Source organism: Hibiscus syriacus, unplaced genomic scaffold (genome assembly GCF_006381635.1).
Source record: "Hibiscus syriacus cultivar Baekdansim isolate YM2019G1 unplaced genomic scaffold, ASM638163v2 tig00000329_pilon, whole genome shotgun sequence".
Classification (NCBI taxonomy): domain Eukaryota; kingdom Viridiplantae; phylum Streptophyta; class Magnoliopsida; order Malvales; family Malvaceae; genus Hibiscus; species Hibiscus syriacus.
Genome location: NW_024061782.1, coordinates 2020797 through 2047862, shown reverse-complemented (window position 1 = coordinate 2047862; position 27066 = coordinate 2020797). Strand labels below are relative to the sequence as shown.

Below are 27066 nucleotides of genomic sequence, written 5' to 3'. Positions count from 1 at the left end.
TGCGAATTTGTACTATCGCATTGCGATTCTTCATAATCGTGTTGCGATTCTGGAGATCGCGTTGCGATTTTTATTTCACATTGCGATTTTTTTGGTCATTTTGGCAAATCCAAAAAAAGATTGATTAAAATCGTATATTATAAGACATTTTTTGTCACTGAGACGATTTTCTCTTAAATATAATAGGAGCCCAAATGAAGCCCACAGTTGGAACCCTAAACTCAATCCATTATTTCTTTCCAGAAAAAAAGAGAGGCAATATTTATACCTTTCTAACTCTGTTCTTACTACGTTTTAGATTCTCCTTTTTTTTTGGTCAATTATTCAGTGAAGCTATTAAGATTCTTTCTTCAAACTAGAAGCTCTAAAACCCCCAAACCCTAATCGTTAGAAACTCTAGCCAGTTACTGGAGCAACTTTGAGAAGAAAACCTTGAAAATGGACCTGGATGATTTAGGAGAGCTCGACGGTTCAAGTCAGGTCAATACTCGAACCACCAAATTCGCGCCCAAATCTTCCAAATTCGCACCCAAGCTCAAACCGACGTCTAAGACGAAGCGCGAACCGTCTTCCAAACAGGAGCCTCAAGACTCCGAACCGAAACCCCAACCACAACCGCCGCCACCTGCGGAATCGGTTTCGAAAAAGAAAGAAAACGAGGATGAGGATTTAAAACCACCGGTGGTTGCTGAACTGAAAGCCGAACAACCGATATCAAACGGCGCGATGAAGATGGAGGTCGATGGGAAAACTAAAGATGATGAGATCTTGAGCGAAGCCAACAAAGTTGAAGATCAAGAAAAAGAAGATGACGAAGATATGGTTGTTCGCGAAATCGACGTCTTATTCACTCCTTCTATTGGCGCCGACGCTCAGGTAATTTCATTTTTATTTCTTTTGTTTTCATATTGTTTTGTTTTCAGTTTTGCTTATTTTGCTTCTTCTTTTTTGGGGGTGGGGGGAAATAAAATTGCAGTTATATGTTCTGCAATATCCTTTAAGACCTTGCTGGCGACCATACGAATTAGAAGAACGATGCGAGGAGGTTCCTCTCTCTCTATCTCTTCTCCTTATTTTGGAACCAATCTTATTCTTTAGTTATTTTGTAGGTAAGGGTGAAACCAGCTAGTGGGGAAGTTGAAATTGACATGTCTGTCGATCTTGATTCGGCCAATTATGATAGTGAAAGTGATAAAAAAATGAAGATGACAAAGCAGGTTTGGCTGTGATTTTACATTTAATCGAACTTCAATTTACGTGCTTTGTGTTGATCAATATTTTACATCTTGCATTTGTTTACATAAGTTGCATCACCGCATTAGTTTTTGGCATAATTAAACAAAATTCTAGTAGCTATGTTCCTTTGATTTGTTATAACCTTGTCTAGTGCTTTGAAATGTGTTTTCCAAATCACTTTCGTTTGATAACCTAATTTTGTATTGTGACTACATTTTAGACTTTATCTCCTTCATGGCTACCATCACGCTCAGCTGGTTATGCTGTTGGAGTTTTAATGGGTGATAAGGTATGTGCATCTGGTATCTCTTGGATGAGCTTGATTGATACTAGTTATATAATATTTGACATGTAACCGTCCAATCATTTTATTCAAGCAGATACAGTATTGATCTTCAGCTGTTCTTCTTTGATTTTTTTAAAATTGCATACTCATTGCTCAGCTTTGAGATGGGAATTAAGTGGTCATGGTTTTATTATATTATTTAATCTTTATTTATAGATATTGTAGTTCTAAGGTTATTTTATGGTGCAGTTGCACCTAAATCCTATCCAAGCAGTTGTTCAGCTCCGACCATCGCTGGAACATCTCAACTCCGGAGTTTCTAAAAGAAAGAGCACAGTGGCTGCCAATGCAGAAGTTACTGTTAAGTAGAAGAACAAAATGATGGAAAAGCAGTTGGTCCATCAACCAAGCAGGTTATTCCTGATTACCGGGATATAATTTTATGAAAATTTTAAATTTTTAAGGTTAAAAATGTGTCTCAAACAAACCTTGTTTTTGGATCTGTTTGCAATTTCTCATAGGAAATCTTTTTTTATGCCTGTGCACATTAATTCTATACATGAGTTTTTTCTCTGATGCAGAACAAGAAAATACAGTCCCCAGCTGAGCAAAGAGCAGAAGATAAAGAGGTATTGTTTCTACTTCCTTTTTATACAGCATCAGTATTTTCAGGCTAAATTTACATTGATATGTGAGCAATTGAAATGGCTTGTAATTTTAGGATACTGTTACTGCTTGCTAAATTTTCTACCAACTTTGTTGTCACTTGTTACTACTGGAATTTTATTCTATTTTATGGAAAATCATGAATTATTTAGATTTACTCTTTCTTTTTCATTTTTGGTTCTTTTCCTTCTCTTTCCAGTGTTGGGTTCCTCTCAAGTATCATAGCTCCAAGAGTGATTTCTCTGCCCAGTATCTGCATAGAATGATGGCAGAACAAAGCTGTCTAATTGAGTTTACCATGAGCCCGTATGTGTTTTCCTATTACCTGTTTGTTTGGCAGCCTTTATGCTAAGAATTTGGAGAGAAGTTCAAAGATACCGTATGGATACATTAATAAGCTGATTGTATATTCTTTCAATTGTTTTTCATTATCTCTAGGCATGATTATGTTGACTCCTTGTGTCCTTTACCAAGCAGCAGCACTAAATCACAAGGTCCATCCAGAAGGTATGATTACTCTTCTAGCTTATTTCTAGCTTCCATAGGAATATGACTCGGAAGATGCAGTTTGGTATATGTATTTAACTTGTTCATGACTTCACATGTTTGATATGTTCATAGCTTTAGGTGGTGGAAAATACATCATCAGCCTCTTCTTTATGTTTAATTATTTAAAGACCATGAGATCGTTTCTTTCAGGTTTTTGCTTTCAATTCCACTGGAAGAACGTTTGAAGACATTATTGACTAAGGTCTGTTTAACTAGAGCTTCCACTTTGTCTTTTCAGCGTGTATGGCTTGTCTGCATGGTTTGGCTACTGTCAGATATATAGTGCATAAAAGGATGAAGTTCTAAACCCCCAAAATTTAATACGGAAGGCTGTTTCTACCTTTAAACTTTTTCCATATCCATTCCCTAAGAACCTAAGCTTTTAGCTGACATGCATCTTTACATTAATGCTTTTGTTGCCTGAAGTTAGGATCATGATCTTATGTTGTATTTTATTTGATTAAGAATGCTATAGAATCTTGCATTTCTTTTCTCTTATTTAAATGTCTTGGAAAAGAAAGATTAAGGTTTTGACCGTTAAATTTTACCTTTTTTTACCAGCCTTGGTAGGGATTAAGAAAGCCATAAGATAATATATTATACCATGTAATTTTTCCAACTTTTCTTCTCTAAATAGGGACCATCTTTGCACCGATTCAGCGCTCTCAGATCCTATGCTGAAGATGTCCCAATTGAAGAATTCTTTGAAGTCCTTCAGAAGCATGCTCTATTAGTGCAGGGACTCTGGGTTCTGAAGAGTTCGTTATTGTTTCCAGAGGATCCGTCTAAATCTTTAGCCCGAGACTACATTCTTCTCTTATTTAGTAAGAACCCATTAATAAGTTCTTCAGAAATAGATGTCCTTTCCACAAGTCGCAAAGAAGAAGTGAAAGGCATTCTGAAAATTTTAGCCGTTGAAAGGAAGGCCTTCAAAGATTGGAAGTTAAAGTGGGATGTCGATGACAAATTCAGAAAACAATATCCAGATATTGTTAAGAAACAAGAAAATATTTGGAAATCTGGAGAACACAATGTAATTAGTCATATTTGTCGAGGTGCAAGAGGTGGCCCTAGTAGAACAAAGCCTGGCACAGTCATAAAGCAAGAAAAAGCAGTGAACTCTGATAAAGTTGCAAGAAAGGGTGCAGCTGGAGCACAAGCTGGGAGGACAATGTCTGATGAAACACGAGAAGCTATTCCAAAGGCGCTGAAAAAAGTGTTTCAAACTTACAAAGTTTGCAGGTAGATTGTTAGAGGCTTTAATCGTAGACATTTCAACCTGACAGTTTGCTTCATTCATTTCATCCTATGCTGAATATGTAAACCTTGATTTATTTATGCTGATGAAAGTTTATATAAATTGTGTTTCACTACCTGTTTGTTTTTAGCTTGCAACTGATTCGCAAGGGTCTACGGGATTTGGCACTTTCTGAGTCCACCCTTCCCAAGGCAGATGCTAGACTGGTAGTTAAGGCAGCATTTGGTGCTGACGCACCTGAGCATGAGCTCCAGGAAGTCGTAAGTCAAGTTGCAGTAGAACTTCCTCGTGGTCTTTTTGTTATGAATTCATCCCAAGAGAATCGAGAATATGATCCATTGAGGTTGTATATAGATCTGTTCAACTACAAAGCTTATGCTTAAATAAACAATCTCTACGTTCTTTCTACAAATTTCCCTCTTTTTCATCAGATTATTCTTTTCAATGCAGGGAAGTTGTGATTAATCTTCTTCGTGTGAAAGAAAAGCTCAAGAAGGCTGATGTTGAAGCTGCAGCCCTTCTTAGTCTCAAGAGGAAAATTACTAATAATGAATATAATAAGGTATCTTGTGTACTTAGATAATATCTTTTGCTTTCCTAAATCTTTTTTGATCTGCTTTAGGTTTGAGGCGTGGTTAATTGTTTGCATGAGGCATGCGTACATTTAAGAAGGTATATGTAAATTCGTAAAATGCCTCTCACATTCTTATACCAAATACATAAATGAGGCAACCTAGAGAAGAATTTGGAACACCGTGTCTTGTTTTGACCGGCATTACGTTACGGACTGTGCCGACCAAATCCTATCAGTCATGTCATGAGCTGATTTGTACAACCGAACCAGGATAATCATCCTTTTAAACGGTAGGCATGCTTTAATGAACTGGGTACTAGGATCAGCATTGAGTTGTAATCAGATATATCAAATGGCATTTGGATCGAACATTCCATCATACCAATTGAATGATTCCCTTTCCAATATTGCTTGATCTAAGAGATGGTATTGTCTTCTTTGGCAGGTAATGAGTGATTTTGCGAGTACAAGGGTAACTCGTGGGTATTGAAAAGTGGTGATGGGAAGCCTAACTAATTTTCAACACTTGTTCATGGGGATTGCTGAAGAAAATCAGGGCAAAAGGGACGGTAATTAATCTTGAAATATATATATATAAATAGTTTTATGATGGCATGTATAGCTTTATCTTTATTTAAATTAGTTTTAGCGATGAATTGATAGGTAGGCCAATTTTCATGGGATGGAAATATACGTATTTGTTCTCAATGATATTTTGGTGTTATTCGCAGCCTTTTTCCTCTTTGGTAAATGTAGATGCAATAAAGATCGATAATGTAGTAGTGGGTCATTAGTTAGCAATAATTTGAATTAAACAAAACTTCAAATTTAAGATTGTTCAATATTTTTGGCATTTTAATGAATAGTTAAAGTAATTCAATTTTCCTTGTTAAGTATCTTAAGTAGTATTTTCTAATATTTTAATACTGTCTTAATAAAGTGTTTAAATTATAATTTTTTCTTCGTTTAAGTGTCTAAACCTTTTTTTTTGCTAATATGGTTGCTTAATGTTTCATAGGTGATCATTTTAAGTCTTGGTCTATCATGATTATTAAAAAATTCGTTAAAATTTAGTCAATCAATATGTATTTGACACATGATCTGATTTTTTATTTCCCTTAAAATTTAAGGGTAAAATACTAAATTGGTCCTTTTCAGATTTGTACTCTTTTACTTATCAAATTCAAAAAAAAAACGGTTATGTTTTGGTCACTTACGGTATTGTTTTATTAAGTTCTGATCATTGAGATGTTAAATGTCATTAGTATGGTGACATGATATGTTAATAAAATGAAATATTTTTTTTGTAAATTAATGTTATTTAACATCTTGATGATCAAAATATGGACACACCATGTTTAATTATATATTTAGTTCAATTTAGTTTGATTATTGCCAATCATGTTTGAATTATCGAATTTAATTCGAGCATATTACTATGACATGAGTAGGTTACAAGTTGAATGAAATTTGAAAATTCATTTCCAATATCCAACAAAAAGAGTACAAATCCCTAACAATGTTGTGAAAACAATTGGTTTGCTAAAAAAAGAAAAGGGTAGACATAAAGTAATCCACTAAAAATAGACGTCCAGGTTTAAGGCATGCGCATCGATTGTGGGACTTGAACCACATAAAAGCGTTACAGATGCCGCTATCGCCTGCTTTACTTTCTTTCTACTCATTGCTCAACTTCGTTGAGCTTTTTCTTCTACCTTTATTCTCCTTGTATCTTTTTTACCTCAAATGTACTCAATCATCCGTTTGACCTCATTTCAATTATGGCCCTCCATCATCATCTCTTATGTGGTCAAATTTAATATCCAGCAATTTTTTCATATAAAATATGAATATATAAATTCAATAATTTATTTGGAGGAAGCTCTCTGTCTACTGGTCAATAACCCACCCTAGCGAATACCTCATGTCCAATGTAGCTGTACATTCTCTAGCTACTTGGGTGTTTACTCCTCGTCTATTTATTTCGATGATGAATATCCAGATTTCATGCGCTCTATTGTATTGTTTGATGTTATTTATGGTTAATGTTAATCCCGTCTTGTTTAATAAAAAATTCAATAATTTAAAAATAAAATAAATACGAACAAAATCAAATGAATATAAATATATTAAGAGATACTTTTACTTTTTTTTCTCTTCTTTTCCTTGCTATGATATAATATTATTTTATTTTTCACATTTTAAAAACAAAAGGACTGTGAAGGGTGGGAACACATTTTAAAGGAATAGCTAAGACCTATCCTTGTCTTTATTTTAGTGCCGACTTATTTAGTGTAATCACTTGTATTTGATTTATTAATTAATTAAGATTAAATATGATAAAAATTCATATAAAATGAGTTTTTCAATTAAATTTAATTTATTCATAAACGTTAAATCTAAATACTTAACCTTATTCTAGAAATCTAATACTTCATCTCATTAGATTAACTGATTATTTGTATTTTGGTGTTAATTTTACAAGGGGAAAAATGCATAATCATCCAAGGCTAGGTATACTTGTTTTGTATGTTAATGGTCGGTGAATTTTGTGTTAGGGACAAATTTCTAAAATTTTAGGAGGGAGCAAAGTTATAGAATTTTAGAGGCGGAAATATTATATCAATTAAAATTACAAAAAATATCTAAAAATATATTTATAATTTTCAGAGGACGGTTACTTCTACCCACCTCTTCAATCTACCCCTGTTAATGGCATTTAAAATATTGTATGTTTATGTAAATATTTAACGTGTCCATGTATTTATCATGAGAGATGCTTAGCATTTGGAAGATTTATACGAATTGAGAAATGACCACATTATGTAATGTTAGAACATAAAACTAATAAAAGTGGGCATAATTAGTCCTAGACTATTGACAAATAAATCAAGGCATTTAATATTTTGAGCGATGCATGGAGATGGTGACGAAAATAAAGAAGAAACATGCAGGAACAAAATTAATGGGAAGCTGAATAATGAATTTAATATGATCACAACATTGTGGGTGGGAAACAATACGTTGAATTTAGTATTATTTGAAAGTAGGATTCAACTAGTTTAGAAACATAAAAAAAACTTCATTGATTGGGGGACCAAACAAATCAAAGGAAGAATAAGAAAACAGAGAGGGGTTTCTCTAAATTAAATTTGATATTTAACTATGGCCCACAAGTATCGGGGTGTTTACAAATAGGACCGGATCTAAAAATATTTTTAAGAGTAGACACATATTAATAATATATATTTTTATAAGGGGTGTATCTGCATCAACCACACACATAATTACTTTAAAAGAAGAAGATTTACAACTTCACCATCTGAGGATTTGCAATCAGCTTGGGGTCACTCTCAATCCAAGTGAATGGCGCTGCAACATCTTTATCAGTGTATGCTAATACATCAAACACGCCTGTAACACCACCACAAGTGAGAGAGACGACTATTAAACCTATTGTTGAGGAAGAAGATGACTCTATCCATGTCCGACACTAGTTTCAAACACATATCCGAACCAGTGGCCGATCCATGTTATGGATAGGATGGACAAGTTCAGACCATGAAATCCAAATTTTCTTATGTTATTTGGATCCACCACTAAATTCCGGACATGAAACTTCATAAAAATCAAACATACGTATCCAACACTTACAACTGAATCTGGGGAAAACAGGGTTTAGCTTTGGTGTTATTGGCTTACGTGGTTCATCAAGAAATGGCAAGTAAGTAATACTTGAAGCAATCTGTCTCATGATTGCTTGTATTTCTCTCATGACTTCTTTGTCACTCTTTTCCCTCGACACACTGCAAACAAATTCTCAGGTTTCAAACAAATACCATACACTGATTAAATAAATATGTCGAGCAAAAAAGAGAAAACAAAATTTACACTTTTTCCACGTTTAGCCCTCTTGAAGAAGAAGAAGAAGAAGAAGAAGAAGAAGAAGAAGAGTCAAAGGATGTGTCAAACATGCTGAGTCAGTTGGAACCAACTGAATCAGATCCGTTGGGTTCGGATAAAAAGCCTATCCCTATGAGGTTGCATGAAGTGTTGGGGTTGCCTTGGTTTTTTCCAGCACCAATCCAATGCATGCTCCAGTAGCTTAACTCCCTTTTCCCGTCACCAAATATAGCTCTCCTATTTGTTTCCCTAATGTATTACTATTCCTTCTGTGCTATTATTTGGCTTTGTTTAATTTCATTGACGGCTTCAACAACTAGCTGTTAAATCAATTATTCACTAGAAAGAAAAGGATATAAATGTACCTTACAAGCACCGAGTCAAACATATAAAAGCATTTATTTTAAATCGTAAAACGAATACCCGTAAGGAGTAAATAAAACGAGACAGATCGTAAATTATTCGAGATCTATTTAGTCAAAGTTCGATAAATATTCGATTCGAATGGATTCGATTCGAATTTTTAATGAGCCGAAACGAACTATTTGATACTCGACTCAAAAAACTCGTGAGTAGCTCGAAAATATAATATATTAAGATTTTATTTTTTAAAAATAAATAAATTATTAATAACATTAACATTTATGTGTTGATTTAAAAAAAAATGCAATGTAAGAGTTTCATGTATTTAAGGTTGATGTTTGAGTTTAAGTTCGAGGCTTCAATAGAGTTAAGTTTAAGATTTTTTTTCCATTTTGAGCTTTTACGAGCTCCAGTTCATGATTTCGAATTCGATTCGAGCTTGAAAATTTTAGGCTCACAAGTTTTCGAGTCGAGTCGAGTTTCATTTCAGGATTTTCGAGTTGAGTCGAACTCAATAATACTCGAACTCGACTTAACTCGTTTACAACCCTAACACCCACCTTTCAAAATATTTTATTTTTATAAAAATCCACACAAATTTCTTTTTCATTTTATGATATTCTATCGTTGCTTCACCATATTTATTTAAAATGTAGAAGAAAAATAATAAATTTATATTTTAATAATTTGGAGTTTTTGAGTCTCTTTATAGTACCATAAAAAATTATTAGAGAATTATAAAGTAAGTGCAACCATGCAAACTTTATAGTTAATGTTGCTATTTGAATAATAATTATTTTTCCTTGATAGGTATGGTATAATTATATTCCATAGATTTATAATACTGTATTCAATATACAAAATATCTAAATGACAGAGAAACTAAATTATTTTAATATTTGACGATTTATTTCTTTTAGTTAATTGTAATTGATAATTCAATATAGAAATAATAAAATAAATGGATTGAAGGTGACAATAATAATTTTTATGAGGGAGAGAACCCGGAGGAGATTATGAATCTCTTTTCTCAATTATACATGATGGTTTATATATTGATTTTTAGTATGAGCAGTATACCTAGAGCGATAATGATTATATGTAACTTGGTAGGTTAATTATATCTATTTATCAAATAACAGATTTGTTTTTGATAAATTACATGAATTTATCAAAGATCATGTTAAGAGTCTATTAATTATTCAGAGAAGGTAGAATTTCGAACATTTTAAGCATTTAAAAAAACCCTTTAAAAAGCATGAAATTTTGAAAGTCTTGATGTTCAACATGTACAAAATGACCGTACATTTTTTTTCGAGATTTTAAAATATTTTAGACATCTCAACGTTTGATTAGACGAAGGACGGATAACGGAAAGTCTCACGTATGATAATTTTAATATACGGTTAAAAAAAGTTATATCAATTTTGTTATTATTTTTTAATATTTTCAATAAAAAATTATAAAAAATATTATTATTTCTATCGATTATTATTATTAGACACTTTTCTGATTTTATTAATACATTTGATAAAATATTACCTAAAATATTATTTTTTATTAATTTTATTATTATTAGAAACTTTACTAAAAATATTAAAAATATTACGAATAACGATCTTTCAACAAATGAGTATGATAACCGTTAAGAAAATCATGACAGGAGTAGAAGGGATAAACAAGTAGTTGAACGCGTGGCTTTAACGTGCCGACCAATCACTACAAATTGGGAAATGTCAACTCTTCCTTCCCCCCCAAATATAAAATGGGAAATTCAAGTAACCAAACGCCCAAAGAAAACCACCGAATTTCGTTACTGCATGTCAAAACCCTACCAAATCAATTACCAACCGCCCTTTGATTACGCCACGTGTTAAATCTTCCCTGTCACGGCCCCACTCGAAATTAATAATAGTTTTTGTTTAATATTTAATCTACTAATTTTTAATTATATATAATATTATATATTAATTATTTATTGTTAAAAAATTAATGATAATATTTATATATTATCATAAGTAATATTACACCAATACTAAAAAATAATTACATCAGTATCAATGGAAATCTTTTAACTACGAATGATTTGAATAGAATCAAAACACAACATTAATTATAATTCGAAAAAGATTAAAAGTTGAATGATTAAAAAATAAATTAAATAATAAGTGAGCGGTGGAATAAGTAATTTACTCTTTTTTTAGTAATAAGTAATGTATTTAGTATTTAAAAAAAGGTAAAGTAAACTCATCGTCTTTTCCTTTTTTATCATCATCCGTAGATCCCCTACCTATCCATTGAATACTTCCAAACTGCAGCGACAAAATAATTCTTCAGATTTCTATAGACTATTAGGGAAGATTTATTTAATGTATTTATTTATTTAGTGTTTTTTTCAGATTCAAATGATTTAAGGAGAGATTTAAAGTTCTTCATTGTTTTTGGGGGAAAAAGAGAGAGAGGCATACTCTGCGATGGGTCTTTGCACTTCCAAACCTTCCTCAAACCCATCGTTTTCTCGTAATTCCAATTCAAGGAATACCCCAATCCATCCCCGGAATAACGACATCCACACTAAGTCCAACTCTATTCCACCTTCTCCGTTACCTGATGTACTGAACGCTAACCAAAACCACAACCACAAGGATGATCAAGCTAAACAAGACAAGGAGACTTCAAATTCCAGCAATGAATTCAAGAAATCACCCCTTTTCCCGTTTTATAGTCCTAGTCCAGCTCACTACTTGTTCTCCAAGAAGTCTCCGGCGAGATCGTCCGTCAATTCCACCCCAAAACGGTTTTTCCGGAAGCCGTTCCCTCCTCCTTCACCGGCCAAGCATATCAGGGCAGTTCTTGCTCGGCGGCACGGCTCTGTCAAGCCGAATGAGTCGTGATACCGGAAGGAAGTGAGCCGACGGGGATTGTCCGGTGCGAGCCACCGGTACTGGTCTGGATAAGAGCTTCGGCTTTTCAAAGCACTTTGAGAGCAAGTATGAGCTCGGAGAAGAGTTAGGGAGAGGCCATTTCGGTTACACTTGTGCGGCGAAAGTTAAGAAAGGAGAGCTTAAAGGACAACAGGTTGCCGTTAAAGTGATACCTAAAGCGAAGGTTTCTTTTATTTTTTTGTTATTATTGTTATGTTCTTGAACTTTGCCTTTTTTGTTTAATGATGTTGAAGAAATGCGATCCGTGGGAATTATATCAGAGTGTAATGAAGATCATTTCCAAATGCGTTGACTTCTATAATTGTTAGTACTTAATTATTCCTTAAAACGTGTTTAGCATTGTTCTCAAAGCATGCTTTATGGAAGCAGAGTAATTTTATCTCTGGGTAGTTGCCATTTTGTGCCCTTAAACTGTTGTGTTATAATTGCCTTCTTGTTTTTCTCGTTGTTGATCTTGTTGTTTATTGATAGATGACTACAGCAATTGCCATAGAGGATGTTAGAAGGGAGGTTAAAATACTGAGAGCTCTGTCTGGACATAACAATTTAGTTCATTTCTATGATGCACATGAGGACCACGATAATGTCTACATAGTAATGGAGTAAGTACTTTATGAAAAACATGAATTGATTCAACAGTTGTGTGTTTTCCCTTTTGTGATGGGGTCTATTGCTGCTGGTTCTAATAAGTTACCACACATTGTTCAGATTATGTGAAGGAGGGGAACTCTTGGACAGAATTCTGTCAAGGTATTTCTTCTAATAATAGATGCTTCGAAGTTCTGTTTCATTGACTGACCAAATGTAGGAGATTGTGGATGAATGAAACTTAGGATTTGAGTTTATGCTTCTATTTATGCAGGGGTGGAAAATACACTGAGGATGATGCAAGAAATGTGATGATTCAGATTCTTAATGTTGTTTCCTTCTTTCACCTGCAGGGTGTTGTGCACCGCGATCTTAAACCCGAGGTGAAATGTATTTCCAGGTTTTCTGATATTAGTTTTTGAGTTGTATTTAATGGTTTTGGGGTCTAATGTAAGATTTCGAAGGTGTATTTAAGGGTTTTCCATGAGGATACTTGGGTTAAATATACTGTTAAGCAATAACATTCACAAACAAGTACCTAAGGCTATTTTCTGGATCATGTTGTTCTCAATTCTATCATGTTGTATTTTTCACTTGTCAGCCACAGAATGCTTTAATAGTTAGATTATCAAACATCTGCCCGCATGATTGTTCTAACTTTAGCTATTTTCTGAATCAGAATTTCTTGTTTACATCAAAGGATGAAAATTCGCAATTGAAGGCCATAGACTTTGGCTTGTCTGATTTTGTGAAACCAGGTTTGCACTCTATTTTCTTTTACTTAAGTTGTATGCTTTATTCATTTGATTGGTTTGTTAATATGTTCTTTCTTTTTCCATTCGTAGATGAAAGGCTTAATGACATTGTTGGTAGTGCATACTATGTTGCACCAGAAGTTCTACATAGGTCATATAGTACGGAGGCAGATGTCTGGAGTGTAGGTGTGATTGCATATATTCTGTTGTGTGGTAGTCGTCCATTTTGGGCCCGGACAGAATCTGGGATATTCCGAGCTGTTTTAAAAGCTGATCCAAGTTTTGATGAAGCACCTTGGCCATCTCTATCTTCTGAGGCTAGGGATTTTGTGAAACGCTTACTGAACAAAGACCCAAGGAAAAGATTGACTGCAGCCCAAGCCTTGAGTGAGTGCCTCATCTACTGTCACTAGCTCACCATTCTTATGATCTTGAAATTTCACTCACAATTGTCTACTACAGGTCATCCCTGGATAGAAAATTATAATGACGTGAAAGTACCTGTGGATATACTTGTATTCAAACTCATGAAGGCTTACCTACGTTCCTCATCTCTTAGGAAAGCTGCATTAAGGGTGTGTATATGGTGATATGTATCAGCACTATTCTATATTTCTAATTCTTGGTGTGTTTGTCAATGTGTAGGAAACACCTGCATGTTGGTGTGTAGAAAATACTGCTTAGGTATCGTGTTGGAAAGTTTTGGCCAGTGCAACTTAAGTGATCTTATCCAACTTTTGAAAGTTGCTTTAGGTGGCTAACATAGGTTGGTTTATGCCACTACCAATCTGAGCCTTGTTGTGAACCCTCTAGTGGGTTCTGTAATGGGGCAAAATAATCATCAAAGGTCACAAATAGTGTGTGGCTTATAAGTTGTCTTTGGAATAGTTTATGCTTGTTTCAATTGTGAAGTGAGGTTTTTGGGAAAAAAAATCCATTAGGCTTGAGTGAAAATTTGTTTAGAATAGTCCTATTACCGTCTTAATTTTTATCTTACTAGCATTTAAAGGTTTTTTTTCTTCTTATTATTTCTTGAAGCCTCCTTTTGTTTGAGCCTACACCTAATAGGTTCCATAATTCCATATCCTTTCAGTACATGGAATTTCTAGGTAGCTCCGGCATTTTTCAGTTTGCTTATTTCCATTTTCATTGGTATTTTTCCAGGCTTTGTCTAAAACTTTGACTGTGGATGAGCTATTTTACTTGAAGGAGCAGTTCGCACTATTGGAACCAAACAAAAACGGCACTATAAGCTTGCAAAATATTGAAGTGGTTGGTATTTGTCCCATTGTCCTGATTTTTTCCGTTTTCGTATGATTAATCATCTAATGCTCGCCCTGGTCAGGCCCTGATGAAAAACGCAACAGATGCTATGGAGTCTCGCATTCCTGAATTTCTAGCATCAGTAAGTTCTTCCTCCTTTGTTAATTGTTGTGGCAATAAATAGGAACGTTTCTGAATCTCTAATGTTGTAAACTTTTTTCCTTGTGTGGTAGCTAAATGCACTTCAATACAGAAGGATGGACTTTGATGAATTCTGTGCAGCTGCATCAAGTGTTCATCAGCTCGAGACTCTTGATAGATGGGAACAACATGCTCGTTGTGCTTATGAACTTTTCGAGAAGGATGGAAATAGAGCTATTGTCATTGATGAACTAGCTTCGGTATGCTGATCTGCTCTTGCTTCACCTGGGAAACTCTTTACTTTTTTCCACTTTGTTCTGCCATTTTCGAAGCAACAAAAACCCTGACTAATCCCTAACATTTTGATGACGACTTGTCAGGAACTCGGACTGAGCCCATCCGTGCCGATTCACTCTGTCCTCCATGATTGGATTCGTCAAACCGATGGAAAGCTAAGTTTTCTCGGATTTGTTAAGTTATTGCATGGTGTATCTAGCCGAACCTTTGCAAAAGTTCAATAGGAGTTAGCAACTTCAGTAAGAGCTCAACTACCCTGACTACATATATAATACTGGTAGAGGAAATGTTGCGGGCACAAGCTTATAAAAAAAACACACGATTGATACCCGGTGCATCTGCAATTTAACATAGGACAAAGGTGTAAGAATTTGATGTTTTCAACTGTAAAATTGTAGCTAAAAAAATGTGTTAAATTGCAGAAGTTGAGAATATTTCTCAACTGGTTACAAGAGACATAATCTGACATATTTCGGCCAGCCTCATCAGACCATGATTGTATCATCTTCTTGTCCCCTCTGTTCTATAATTAGTAATGAAAAGTTCTTGCTCTTAAATTCTTCTTCCTTTGCTTCAATTAATTTATGATTGAATAAGTTGGTAAATTTAAATGCTAAAAAAAAAAGAAAATGAAAATTAGCCTTCTGGGATAAATTTCATTATACAAGAATCTACAAAATCATTAAATGCATTTTAAAATTTTCTATAACCGTCAGACTAATAAAGTTATTGTATCCATCAAGAAATAGTTTTCAATATTCAAGTTGTATTTTTATATGTTTCAAAATATTTGGACTGCTTGTTCAAAAATTTCACATTTTAAAAGTTGATTTAATTGCATTTGAATAACATCTTTCTATTTCGGCTAATTACTTTATATCTATAATCCCTGATAAATTTATATTCAAGATTCTCATTTTGTTTCTTTACTATATACAAGGATAAGAAATATATATTTTATAGAACACTAATCCTAATTAATTTTAAAGTTCTAATAATAAAATGCATCATAGTTTAATCATAATATATATTCATATAAATAAATATTAAAAAATGTATAAATTTTTAACCTTAAATATTTTCCAATAAAATTTGCAAATATTATGGGCATTTTTTTTAAAAAAAAATACAACTATTGAAAAATTATTTTAAAATTTCAGTAATTTGTTTCAGTGTACGTGAAACTCATCATGAAGTGATGACGAATTCCATTAAATATTATAGAACTCGTCATTTATCATATTTTATGGAACTCGTTTTTATCACGATCAGACTTAGGATTGAGGAATGATTTTAGGAAAAAGGGAATTAGAATAGAGAAAATGAATTATGAAACCTTCATTCATGAGGAAAAAAATCCATATTGCTTGTTACAAAGCATTTATAGTTTCAGTATTTCCTTGAACTAACTTGAACATTTTATTTTAACAGCTAGTGGCATCCTAACAGAATCTGTTAATGGTATTAGATCACCTAGACTTCAGGTTGGCTGATGTAGTCCCCCCGACTATTGGGCCTTAAACATCCAATGACCCAATATCCCCCATTTGTTCTTTGACCGACTCAAGATCCTTCTTTTCACGCACGTAACCCCGAATTGTCTTAACTCTTCCCCCTTTCATTACAATTCCTAAATCTCCAGCCAAAATCTCTAGCCCTTCTCCCGGATTGCCCAAATCTTTCTCCACCAACCCTAATTCTTCATCTTGTGCCATGACAATACCCCAGCTACAGTCGATTCTTATCCCCAAGGATCAAAGTCAGAAAATTGCACTTCCAGCACACTGAAATCTTCTCGGGTAGCATCCTCAGACCCCAAATTATACTTCATCAATAGTTAAGTGACACCATATTATCCCACTTATTAAAATGTTTATCCAATATGATTGCAGGATAAACAAAAAATTAACCATCTGGGTTCACCTTCGACGAGTCGCTTGAAGTAACCACCTTATCCCTAAGTTTCCTCTTCGAAAGACTAACATGGAATACTGGTGCACTCGCGAACCAGAAGACAGAGCCAATTAATACCCAAAATTTTGACAAGTGACCAAAATGTAATTTTTAAAGTTTGGTAGCAAAAGTAGAAATTTAAGGATCAAAGTGGTAATTTTTCAAAAAAAAGAATTTTTATTACATAAATGAATAGTTCACCCTCAAGAATGATGTTTTCATGGTTTTAAATTTTTGATCTAGGATTTATAGAAAATGCTATTAAGAGGTAAAGTTTAGTAAAATATCTAGACAATCAGATCAAATCCGAAGCTTAGAAAAATTTAAAGGATGGTGGTATGGTTTTAATATTATTATTCCAATATTTTTTATTAGAAGAATTTGATGTGAATCAGTGAAATTAAGTATTTTTTCATGTTAAAGTGGAATAGTAGAATTTAAGTGACTATATTGAGATTTTGGAAAATTGAAAGAGCAAACATGGAAATCAATAAATATTTTTTTATTTTTATTTAATGTTATGAAAAAGGCGATGAAAGGATGCCATGAAGGTAAATATCAAGATTCATTAAGGGTAGATTGGACTTTTGGGACTAAAATGAATTTTAAATTCATTAATTAGAATTTCTACAAATGTACATAGATATTTTGGGAGACTTATCTAGAAATTTTCTTCTTCTTCTTTCTATATATGCCGTGAACCATGGAAGAAGAAAAGGTAAGGTAAGTTTTCTTCATTTTCTTCAATTTTAATCATTTTCCTTTGATTTTAATATTAAATCATGAAATAGAAAAATGATCTATATTAAATCCTCTATCATTTGATATGAATATGACATGGTTTTCATTCTTGGATCAATGATTTGATTGTTAGAGTGGATAATGAACAAGTTAGAATTTTGATGATCTAAGGATAGACTTTTGTGTTGTTGATATTATAAAGTTGTTTCTAAGCTTGAATGATGATCAAAACCACCTAGAATTGCTTATATAATACTCGACCATGGTTGAATTTCATGAGAAATTGTTAAATTAGTTTTTTTGTTGATGTGAGAATGATTGAAATTACATGGAAATGTTGTTAAGGGTTAGAATACATGCTTGAATCAAAATGAAAAGATTGCTAAAATTCTTTAATAATATTCGGCCTAAAGGAAATAGATAAAGAAAAATTATAAAAAAAATTACACAAGGGTTAGAAATGATGTATGAGTGATTCTACAAGCTCTGAATGTGATTTGGAGCAATTTGGAAAATTGTGAAAGAATAGGGACCTATTTGTATAATTTGAGATATATAGGGATTAATGTGCAATTTTTTAATAGTTGATGTGTTATACTGAAATTGAATGTTGGAATGATGAATTTGATATTGAAATGTTGATTTGGATCAAATTGGAAATTTGTAAAAGTATAAAGATTTATTCAAAATTTGTGAAAAATATTGAGATTGAAGTGTAATTATTCAATAGAAGATGTACTATGATTGAATTTATTGTTAAAATGTTAAATTTGATGTTAGGATGTGAAATTGAACTAAATTGGAAAGATGGTAAAGTTTGAATATCATATCGAAAATATGAAAGAGATAAGGACTTAAGTGAAAAAGGTGTAATTCTTGAGGTATTATGTTTGAATTAAATGCTAAAATTTTGGGTCATGATAATTGAAGCTTAAGTTTGTTAAAGTTTGGGAACCAAATGTAAATTGCATAAATTGTGAGTTTGAAAGGTTAAATTGGAATTTGATTAAGTTGTTAATGACCTTTTTGCATTACATGAGAAGTTGAAGGATTAACATGCAAATGTTAGAAAGTTAGTGTACTATGTTAAAATTTATAGTTGAATGATGAAATAGTGAATTTGGATTAATGTGGAAAGTTGATTAAGGTAGAGGTCTAATTTGCAAGTTTTAAGAAATTTAAAGGTGAAATGTTAATTATGTAAAAATAATGCATTAGATTGGAAATAATGTGAAAGTGATTGAATATGATGAATTGATATGGATTTGATTTGAATATTTTGGATATTTTCAAAATGTTAGGTTATATTTAAAAGAAAAGTTTATTGGTAGCTCAATGTGAATTGTTAAAAAGTTAAATGAATTGGTATGAGAAATAATTATTTAAGGGACTTGGATGGTTAATTTGATAGAGCTAAAGTTAGTTATTGATTTGTTGGAAGAAACTTAATATTGAATATACATTAATGGTATATTAAATATGAGTTTATTATGTTAGTTCAATGTATTAATATTCTATTGACACATTATATGAATGTGATAATTTTTTATGAATATTTTATATTTGAAAAAGGATATCACAAGAGTTGTACTAAAATGTGAAATAGTATAGTATAAGAAAAATATAATAAAGAGGGGTGAAAATGTGATAAGTTGCTAAGTAGTTATGTATGAATGTAGTAATAAATTATGTTGCGAAGATTAAATGATTGAGTTTTGAATTAGACAATTATAATTTTGATATGAAATAGTATTAAAATGCCTAGTTGTTCCGTGAAATTGGATGAGAATTGAAACAAATTTAAATATTACATCATGATTTTAAGCGATTAAATAGTTTTGTAGTAAATGTTAAATTTGGAATTTTAATAAGAAATAAAATTTTACCGATTTTCGAACAGGAAATATTATACAGAAATAATGTGATATCCTTAACTTGTATTTCGATACGAATGTAGGTTAAGGGTTTTACAGCCAATTTGTAAGCAACCGACCTAATGCGCTGAAGGATCTTGTAGGGACTGAAATATCGGGTAGAAAGTTTTAAATTCTTGCGAAGAGCCCCCGACTTTTGACGATGGGGCTGAAACTTTAGGTAAACTTGACCTCTTTCAACAAATACCATGTCACTTTTCTTAGCATCAACAAATTGTTTCATTCTGTTCTGTGCGTTAGTGAGTTGATTCTGTAAAATATTATTGATGTGAACTCTTTCATACATAAACTGTTGCACATATGTAACTCGTGACTCTGTGTCACATGTAATTGTTGGGGGGCGTGTAACCATATAAGGCACTAAATGGAATAGTGCCCAGGGATGTGTGGAAACTAGTGTTGTACCATCACTCAACCTAGGACAACCATTTCAATCAAGAACTAGGCTGTAAGAAACAGAGACCCCTCAAATATTGTTCAATTAACTCTGTTTAACCGTAAGTTTCAGGGTGATAGGTAGTAGTGAACAAAGTTGTAGTACCCAACTAAAACAATTCTTTCCAAAATAAGCTAGTGAAAATCTTATCCCTATCAGTGAAAGCAACTTTAGGCTAACCATGTAGTTTATAAACATGATAAAATTACGCTTTCGCAACATCAGTAGTACTAAAGGGGTGAATTAAAAGAACAACATGACTATATTTAGTAAATCGATCAATGAAAATCAAGATACAATTGTACCGCTTAAAAGTAGATAATCCCTCCACAAAATTCATAGTGACGAATTCCCAAGTCTATTGAGGAAGAGGTAAAGGTTGTAACAACGTCAGGCATTTAACACGCTCATCTTTAATCCTTTGACACATTTTACAATGTTGCACATGTTGTTTCACCATACACTTCACCCAGCCAAAATATAGTTTCACCATGTCAGTAGCGGATGCAAAGCATATCTAGGGTGGGCATGTACTCATCTGGAATCCGAATTTTTTTATTAGTTGTTCATTTTACTATGAGTGCCACCCTAGAATTTTATTTGTACCCACTCCATACGAAAAATTTCAATAATTAATATATTTGTGCCCACCCTAAAGGATATTTTTGGATCCTCCATTACACCCTGTGATAGGTAGCCTGAATGCACGAGTGGCCTACTTGAGGCATATCGTAATGGGTGTGAATAAGTTGCCGTGAAGGGTACTTTGCCCCCAATATACACTTTCCCCTTAAACCGCAAGAAACCCTTAACATAAGTCCAATCTAGAACCGTAGTAGCATAAAGAACCAACTAAGCAATAACATCCTTAGCGATATAATCGTCGACATAGCTTTGTTCGACCTCTTGGACCTAAGCCGGATTCACGACCGTAGTAATAATCTGGTTATGCTCAACAGTGTCTTCATGTTGCCTAGATAAAGCATTTACATCCAAGTTGTGTTTACCCGGTGAATAACAAAATCCAACCCGAGGAGTTTAGTGAGTCCCTGTCTTTTTATAGTCGTAGTTAACTTCTGTCCGATTAGAGGCTTCAAAGACCCATAATCCATTTTAATAACAAACAATCTACCTTCGAGGTAATGTCGCCACTTTGTAACTACATGCATATCGCCAAATACTCTTTCTCATAGTTAGACAAACCTAAATGAGTTCTCCCCAAAGGTTTACTCAAGTAGGCAATCGATCTACCCTCTTGAGTCAGAATAGCCTTGATGCCCGTAGAACTAGCATCAGTTTCTAGGAAAATGAGATTGCTGAAATCCGGTAAAGCCAACACGAGAGCCCTACACATTACTTTCTTCAATTGATTAAAAGCCGACTTAGCCTCCTTCGAACGGACAAACTAATCCTTCTTCAATGTACTAGTTAAGGGATTATTGATTTCACCATAGCCTGAATAATTTCCTATAATATCTAGTCAAGCCTAAAAACACCCCACAAAGACTTCAAAATCTTCGGAAATGGCCATTTTCGTATTTCTTAAATATTAACAGAATTCGTAGACACTCTCGCACTAGAAATAATATAAACCAAGTACTCCACCCATCGTTTGCCAAAAAACATTTACTTCGCTTATCAAATAACTGATTGTTCTTAAGAACCTCCAAAACTGTCCGAAGGTTCCCTACACGGCACTGTAAATCTGAGCTATAAATCAAAATGTCATAAAAAAACCAAGACATACTTCCGCTTCAAGTAGCTAATTCATTAAATCTTGTAAGTTCGTCAGTACATTTGTGAAACCAAACGATATCACTTTGAACTTAAAGTGTCATGGTGTGTATGAAAGGCTATTTTTGGAATGTCTTCGGGGTTAACTCTTATCTTCCAATACTCGGACCTCAAGTCCAACTTAAAAAAAATAGTCGCAGTCAGCTCATCCAAAAGATCTTCCATGACAGGAATAGGAAATTTATTCTTCACTGTCAAGGCATTCAATTGTCTATGGTCGACACACATCCGCCAACTCCCATCATTCATTTTAACCAACAAGCAAATAGGATTTTATTGGCCTGAATAATTGAAGGAGACAACATGTAGGCCACTTCTCAAATTCAGTCTTCTGATGAAAGGGCATATGATAAGGTCGAATGTTTACAGCTCCCATTCCAGCCTATAAAACTATTGAATGATCATGTGTCCTTTCCGGGGCGGACCAGTTGGTTCCATAAAGACCTCTTGAAATTATGTCAAGACTTGTTGAATCCCAATAAGTATATCCTTTTCTCCCCCTTCCTCGATCAACATATAAAGTTGCCCCAAAAGTTCATGATATTTTCCTACTAACTTGTTTAACTTGCTGCCCAAAATCATCCAAAAGTTAAGCGAAGTATGTCCCCCTTTTAAAATAACCTCCTACCCTACACTCATGGAAATAAGTGTCATATCATTGAAGTCAATAATCAAAGGACTATACATCTTCATCCAACCCAAGTAATCGTGCTCAAAGTGAAACCCCCACATACCCCCACTATAACTGCTTACATTTCGTAGTGTTATACAACCTTTTCCCATTTATTACAGTAATGACCAAATGAGTGGTTTTATCTAATCAATCCCGTCCTTAGACCACCTAGTTGTAATAAAACTATGAGTATTGCCACCATCGATCAAAATATTCAGTGGTTTCCCTTTAATGTAACCCTTAATTCACAACGTACTATGCCCAGTCTGACCCTGCAGCGCATTAATATAAAATTTCCAAATCTGCCTCAGGCTTAACAACTCACTCTTGTGTATTCTAGTTAACCACCAAATCTCCATATTTTTTTTTCGTTCAAATCCTCCATGGAATTAAATTGCTTCAACCGAAAATGGTGACCCAGATTGAACTTTTAACCACACTTCTAAGATAGTTCATTCATCCTCATATATTCCAGTAGCGTGTGTTTATTCTGGCTCAAGCCAAGCTGACCAACATTTTGGAGTAAACTCGGGTAGCAGTAGGACTATGATAAACTGAACAAGATCCCCCTGCAGATACCTTATTAGGATACCTAAACCTTCTGTTGTCCACCTCCCACGTAAACTCATACAACTTGGCCAGTTTGAAAGCAACAGCCAGGGACTGAGGTTCATGAGCCTTAACTCTATGCTTAATTTACTCCTTTAACCTACTCAAAAAACTGGAGACATAAAAAAAAGACTATACTACAACATGAAAGACATGAGTTCCTAAAACTTCTCATGATAATCTTCAACCGAACTTTTTTGACTTAACTTATTGAACTCATTGACAACATCTGTGCAACTACTGTAAGAGAATATATGACAAATATCTACAACAAATTCATGCCATTGAACCTTATTCTTGTGCATGATATAACAATCATACCAGGTCTGGTCCCTACGAACAAGATACATTACAACTATCTCCAATTTCTGATCATCAGGAACGCAAAAAAAAAAAATATTGCATATGTGTACCTAGTCTCTAGGATTCTCTCCACTAAATATCGAAAATTCAATCTTAGGTCCAAGGTAAAAATTCCAGAGGTCGATTTTGATTTTCCTTGTCTTTCTGCATATTTTCACACTACAAATCACTCTGACTTGAACTCTCAACAACATTACTCCCTTTAATATGTTGATTATCGTGATGCAAAGATAGAGATAACTGTGGTTTAGATGCCAACAATCTCAGTTCATTAGGATTAAAAGAGTACTTCTCGTGATATTTAATCATAGTGACCTACAAAGATCTTTTACAATCACTCTTACCAACAGCTCGCTCATCCAGCTTCTTGCCACTTCCAAGAGTTATCTACTTCACCTCCTCTGCACTTTTGGCCATCAATTCCAGAATTCATTAAAAATAGTCTCGCGTCTCTGTTGAATTGGTCTCCAAATTAGTGAACCTTTCCTCCCAGCTGGCTTGCCGCGTCTCCCACCATGTAGATATCTCCCCCTAAGGCGTTTCCATAACTGGTTCAGGAGAATCGCCTGGATTAGATCCCACCATCTTCTGAATCTTCTTATTTTTCCCCCGTTTGAAAAAAAAAATTCCTCATGTGAATCAAAATAACCTGCTCTGATTACCAATTGTCATGATCAGACTTAGGATTAAGAAAGGATTTTAGGAAAAAGATAATTAGAATATAGATTTTTTTTTAAATCTTTATTCATGAGGAAAAAAACTCATATTGTTTGTTACAAAGCATTTATAGCTCCAGTTTTTCCTTCAACTAACTTGAACATTTTATTTTAACAACTGGTGACATCCTAACAGAATCTGTTACTGGTATTGGATCACCTAAACTTCACATTGGTTGATGTATTTCGCCGACTATTAGGCCTTAAACATCTAATGACTCAATATCCCTTATTTGTTCAATGACTGACCCATCACCCTTCTTTTCATACGACCCTCAATCATCTTAACTCTCTCCCTCTCATTATAATTCCCAAATCTCCAACCAAAATACCTAGCCCTTCTCCCGAATTGCCCAAATCCTTCTCCATCAATGCTAATTCTCCTCTTTGTGCCATGGCATCATTCTCTCATGAAGAATTTCATGTGCATCGTAACAAATAACCTAGTCCCAAAATAATTTTCAAACACTTTATTTTCCAAATTCTTGTTTTCATACAAATTTTTTGGCAAACAAAGTCAAATTTTTCCTCGCATTTTCTTAACAAAATAAATAAAATAAAATATATTTTCTTCAAAATTATATGTTTTTTTTGCCTTTTTCCCGAAAAATCACCGGTGACTGGTATATTTACCGATCTAATATCAGTAAGACTACATTTTTCGATCTAACACCCTTAGCAGTAAAGCGCGCCCCTGAATCGTGTTATATGCTGATTTGGCGTCACGTGGGCTAAGGTGCGCCCCCTGCATCGCGCTATATACTGACATGGGATACACGTGGGTATAGCGCGGATCAGGGGCCGCGCCTTACCTGTGTATCTGCCACGCGTCAGAAAGGCGCGCCCCCTGCCCCGTGCTATATGTTTAATTACCCCCATACCCCGACGCTTCACACCCCAATCCTCCCTATAAATACAATCCATTCTAAATCACTTTCATCACACCAAATCCTCTCAATTTCTCTCAAATACTCTTATATTCTCTGTTTAAGGTATATTTTATTATATTTTTAATATTTTGTATTTAATTTATTTAAGTATTTTAATTTATTTAATATTTTACTTATATAATTTTTTTTACAGATATATAATGGAAGGCGATCTACTTCGCTTGGATGGAAATCATATATCTCGACACTTTGCTGATACGGTAACATTTTAATGTTTTAATTTAATTTAAATTATTAGTAATAATTTGTTGATTTATTTAATGCATGATTATTAGATTAAGAATTAATTTTTGTAATTATTTATTTTTACGAGAAGGACCGTGTATTAGATCATTTTATTAGGAACCTTAAGTTAGTGATATCTAGCTGTGTCTTGCCGTATTTAGTAGAGGTTGGATTTGGTTACATAGGTAGATATCAGGGTCACTGTAAGATAGAACCAGACCTTATCTCTGCCTTAGTAGAGCGGTGGAGGCCGGAGACCCACACACATTCCATCTTCCGTGCGGAGAGTGCTCGATTACATTTGAGGATGTTGCTATGCACCTGGGGCTTCCGGTGGATGGGGATGTTATATCAGGGATCGCGCAGGGTTCCTGGACTACTTTGTGCAGGGAAAATCTAGGACGTGTCCCTGAAAGTTTTAACGGTGGTCGGATATCGTTAAATTGGTTAGATGTCAATTTTCGGGAGTTGAGCGAGGACGCGTCTGAGGATGAAGTTAAAATGTATACACGGGCATGAATACTATAGCTGATAGGAGGGTTGCTGATGCCAGATAAATCGCGCAACCAAGTTCACTACATGTGGTTGCGACATCTGAGCGACTTTCATCTGGCCGGATCATTCAGTTGGGGCTCGGCAGTTTTGGCTTTGTTGTACAGGGAGATGTGTCGAGCCATTGACTACAGGCGTAATGCTATCGGCGGATGTCTCCTGCTGTTGCAGTCTTGGGCATGGTATTGATTGTCCTTTTTATGTCCCGTTGTGAAGAACCCATTCGTATTTCCACTACTCCTGAGGTAATTATAAAACTGATTTCATATATTAATAATTTTATAAAGCGTATAATACATTTTTTTCCTTGAATAGGTGGTCTACTGATAGGAAAAATCATCAAGAGCTACCTGATGATTTAGAAAAAATTAGGGTGCTAATCGATCAGAAGGCTGGCACACAAGTATGAATTTTAATGTTTAAAAATCGATTTTAGATTATAGTTATATAATTAGATTATTCTTTTGATAAAAATTATATATATTTGTTTTAGTTTGAATGGGTGCCAGATTCTACTGATGATGTGAGGGCGGTGATCCCACCTGAGTTGAGGGGTCTATCAGATGTTTGGATGGTGATGATCCTCTTCATCTGTTATGCGACCGTCGAGTGGAACTCAACTGATCGCGTGCTCCGGCAATTTGGTTGTTTTCAACCAATTCCGGAAGCACCTCGCAATATGGACGAGTTATATAGCACAGATAGACGCGGCAAGACAGATACAGATTGACTGGTGAGGCATCATGAGTGGGTTGTGTTGTGGGAGGATCGACATCGGCGCCTTCCCCGTAGAGAGCCCATTTTTTATGACCTCTTGATGGTTGCTGACGGTTATTATGAGTGGTTCAACAGTAACGAGAAACCGTTTCTACTTCCCGACGATGCACGAGGGCATACGTTTCTGTGACGTCGACAAAGACGTTCACCGACACAACACCATCGTCTCCCGACTCGTGGACGGAGATCAGGTGCTTCCGGTTCATCCTCAACTGTACCAGCAGGACCTTCACAGCAGCCACCGTATCCAGCGACTTACATACCGCAGTCATATATGATGCCGCCACCGCCTTTCCATTACCAGATTATGCCGCCGTCGGCTTCACCTGGTTTTATGACCCCGCCGCCGCCACCGTCACAGATGACCCCTCCTGAAGGCTATTATGGGTCTATGTTTGCAGATCCGACTTGGGGTTCATATACTGGATATTTAGTGGGTTCAGCCTCATCACCCATGGCCGCAGCACAGACACCTCCTGTACAGTTTTCACACTCAGCGATGTCTGGGTTTTATGAGTT

The 27066-nt window shown here is 34.5% G+C and overlaps 2 protein-coding genes and 1 long non-coding RNA gene across 3 annotated transcripts; all 3 read left to right on the top strand.

Annotated features, from left to right (window-relative positions):
• The first annotated feature begins 308 nt into the window (after nucleotides 1–308).
• Nucleotides 309–5320, top strand: LOC120172813 (DNA-directed RNA polymerase III subunit RPC5-like). Its single transcript, XM_039180199.1, is given in 14 exon segments — nucleotides 309–876; nucleotides 977–1045; nucleotides 1110–1217; nucleotides 1457–1525; nucleotides 1772–1886; nucleotides 1889–1935; nucleotides 2104–2151; nucleotides 2388–2494; nucleotides 2627–2695; nucleotides 2888–2939; nucleotides 3375–3979; nucleotides 4126–4338; nucleotides 4446–4557; nucleotides 5015–5320. Coding segments are annotated over 14 exon segments (2097 nt in total). The 5' UTR covers nucleotides 309–438; the 3' UTR covers nucleotides 5060–5320.
• Nucleotides 5321–11065: 5745 nt separating this feature from the next.
• On the top strand, nucleotides 11066–15376 carry LOC120172653 (CDPK-related kinase 5-like). Its single transcript, XM_039180089.1, is given in 14 exon segments — nucleotides 11066–11160; nucleotides 11235–11724; nucleotides 11727–11744; nucleotides 11747–11943; nucleotides 12252–12382; nucleotides 12489–12530; nucleotides 12643–12751; nucleotides 13048–13126; nucleotides 13214–13510; nucleotides 13586–13698; nucleotides 14288–14395; nucleotides 14469–14528; nucleotides 14620–14787; nucleotides 14908–15376. Coding segments are annotated over 13 exon segments (1878 nt in total). The 5' UTR covers nucleotides 11066–11160; nucleotides 11235–11309; the 3' UTR covers nucleotides 15049–15376.
• Nucleotides 15377–17430: 2054 nt separating this feature from the next.
• LOC120172747 lies at nucleotides 17431–25168 on the top strand. Its single transcript, XR_005520995.1, has 3 exons — nucleotides 17431–17500; nucleotides 19476–19612; nucleotides 25127–25168. It is a non-coding gene; the product is annotated as an uncharacterized LOC120172747 (long non-coding RNA).
• Nucleotides 25169–27066: the final 1898 nt, after the last annotated feature.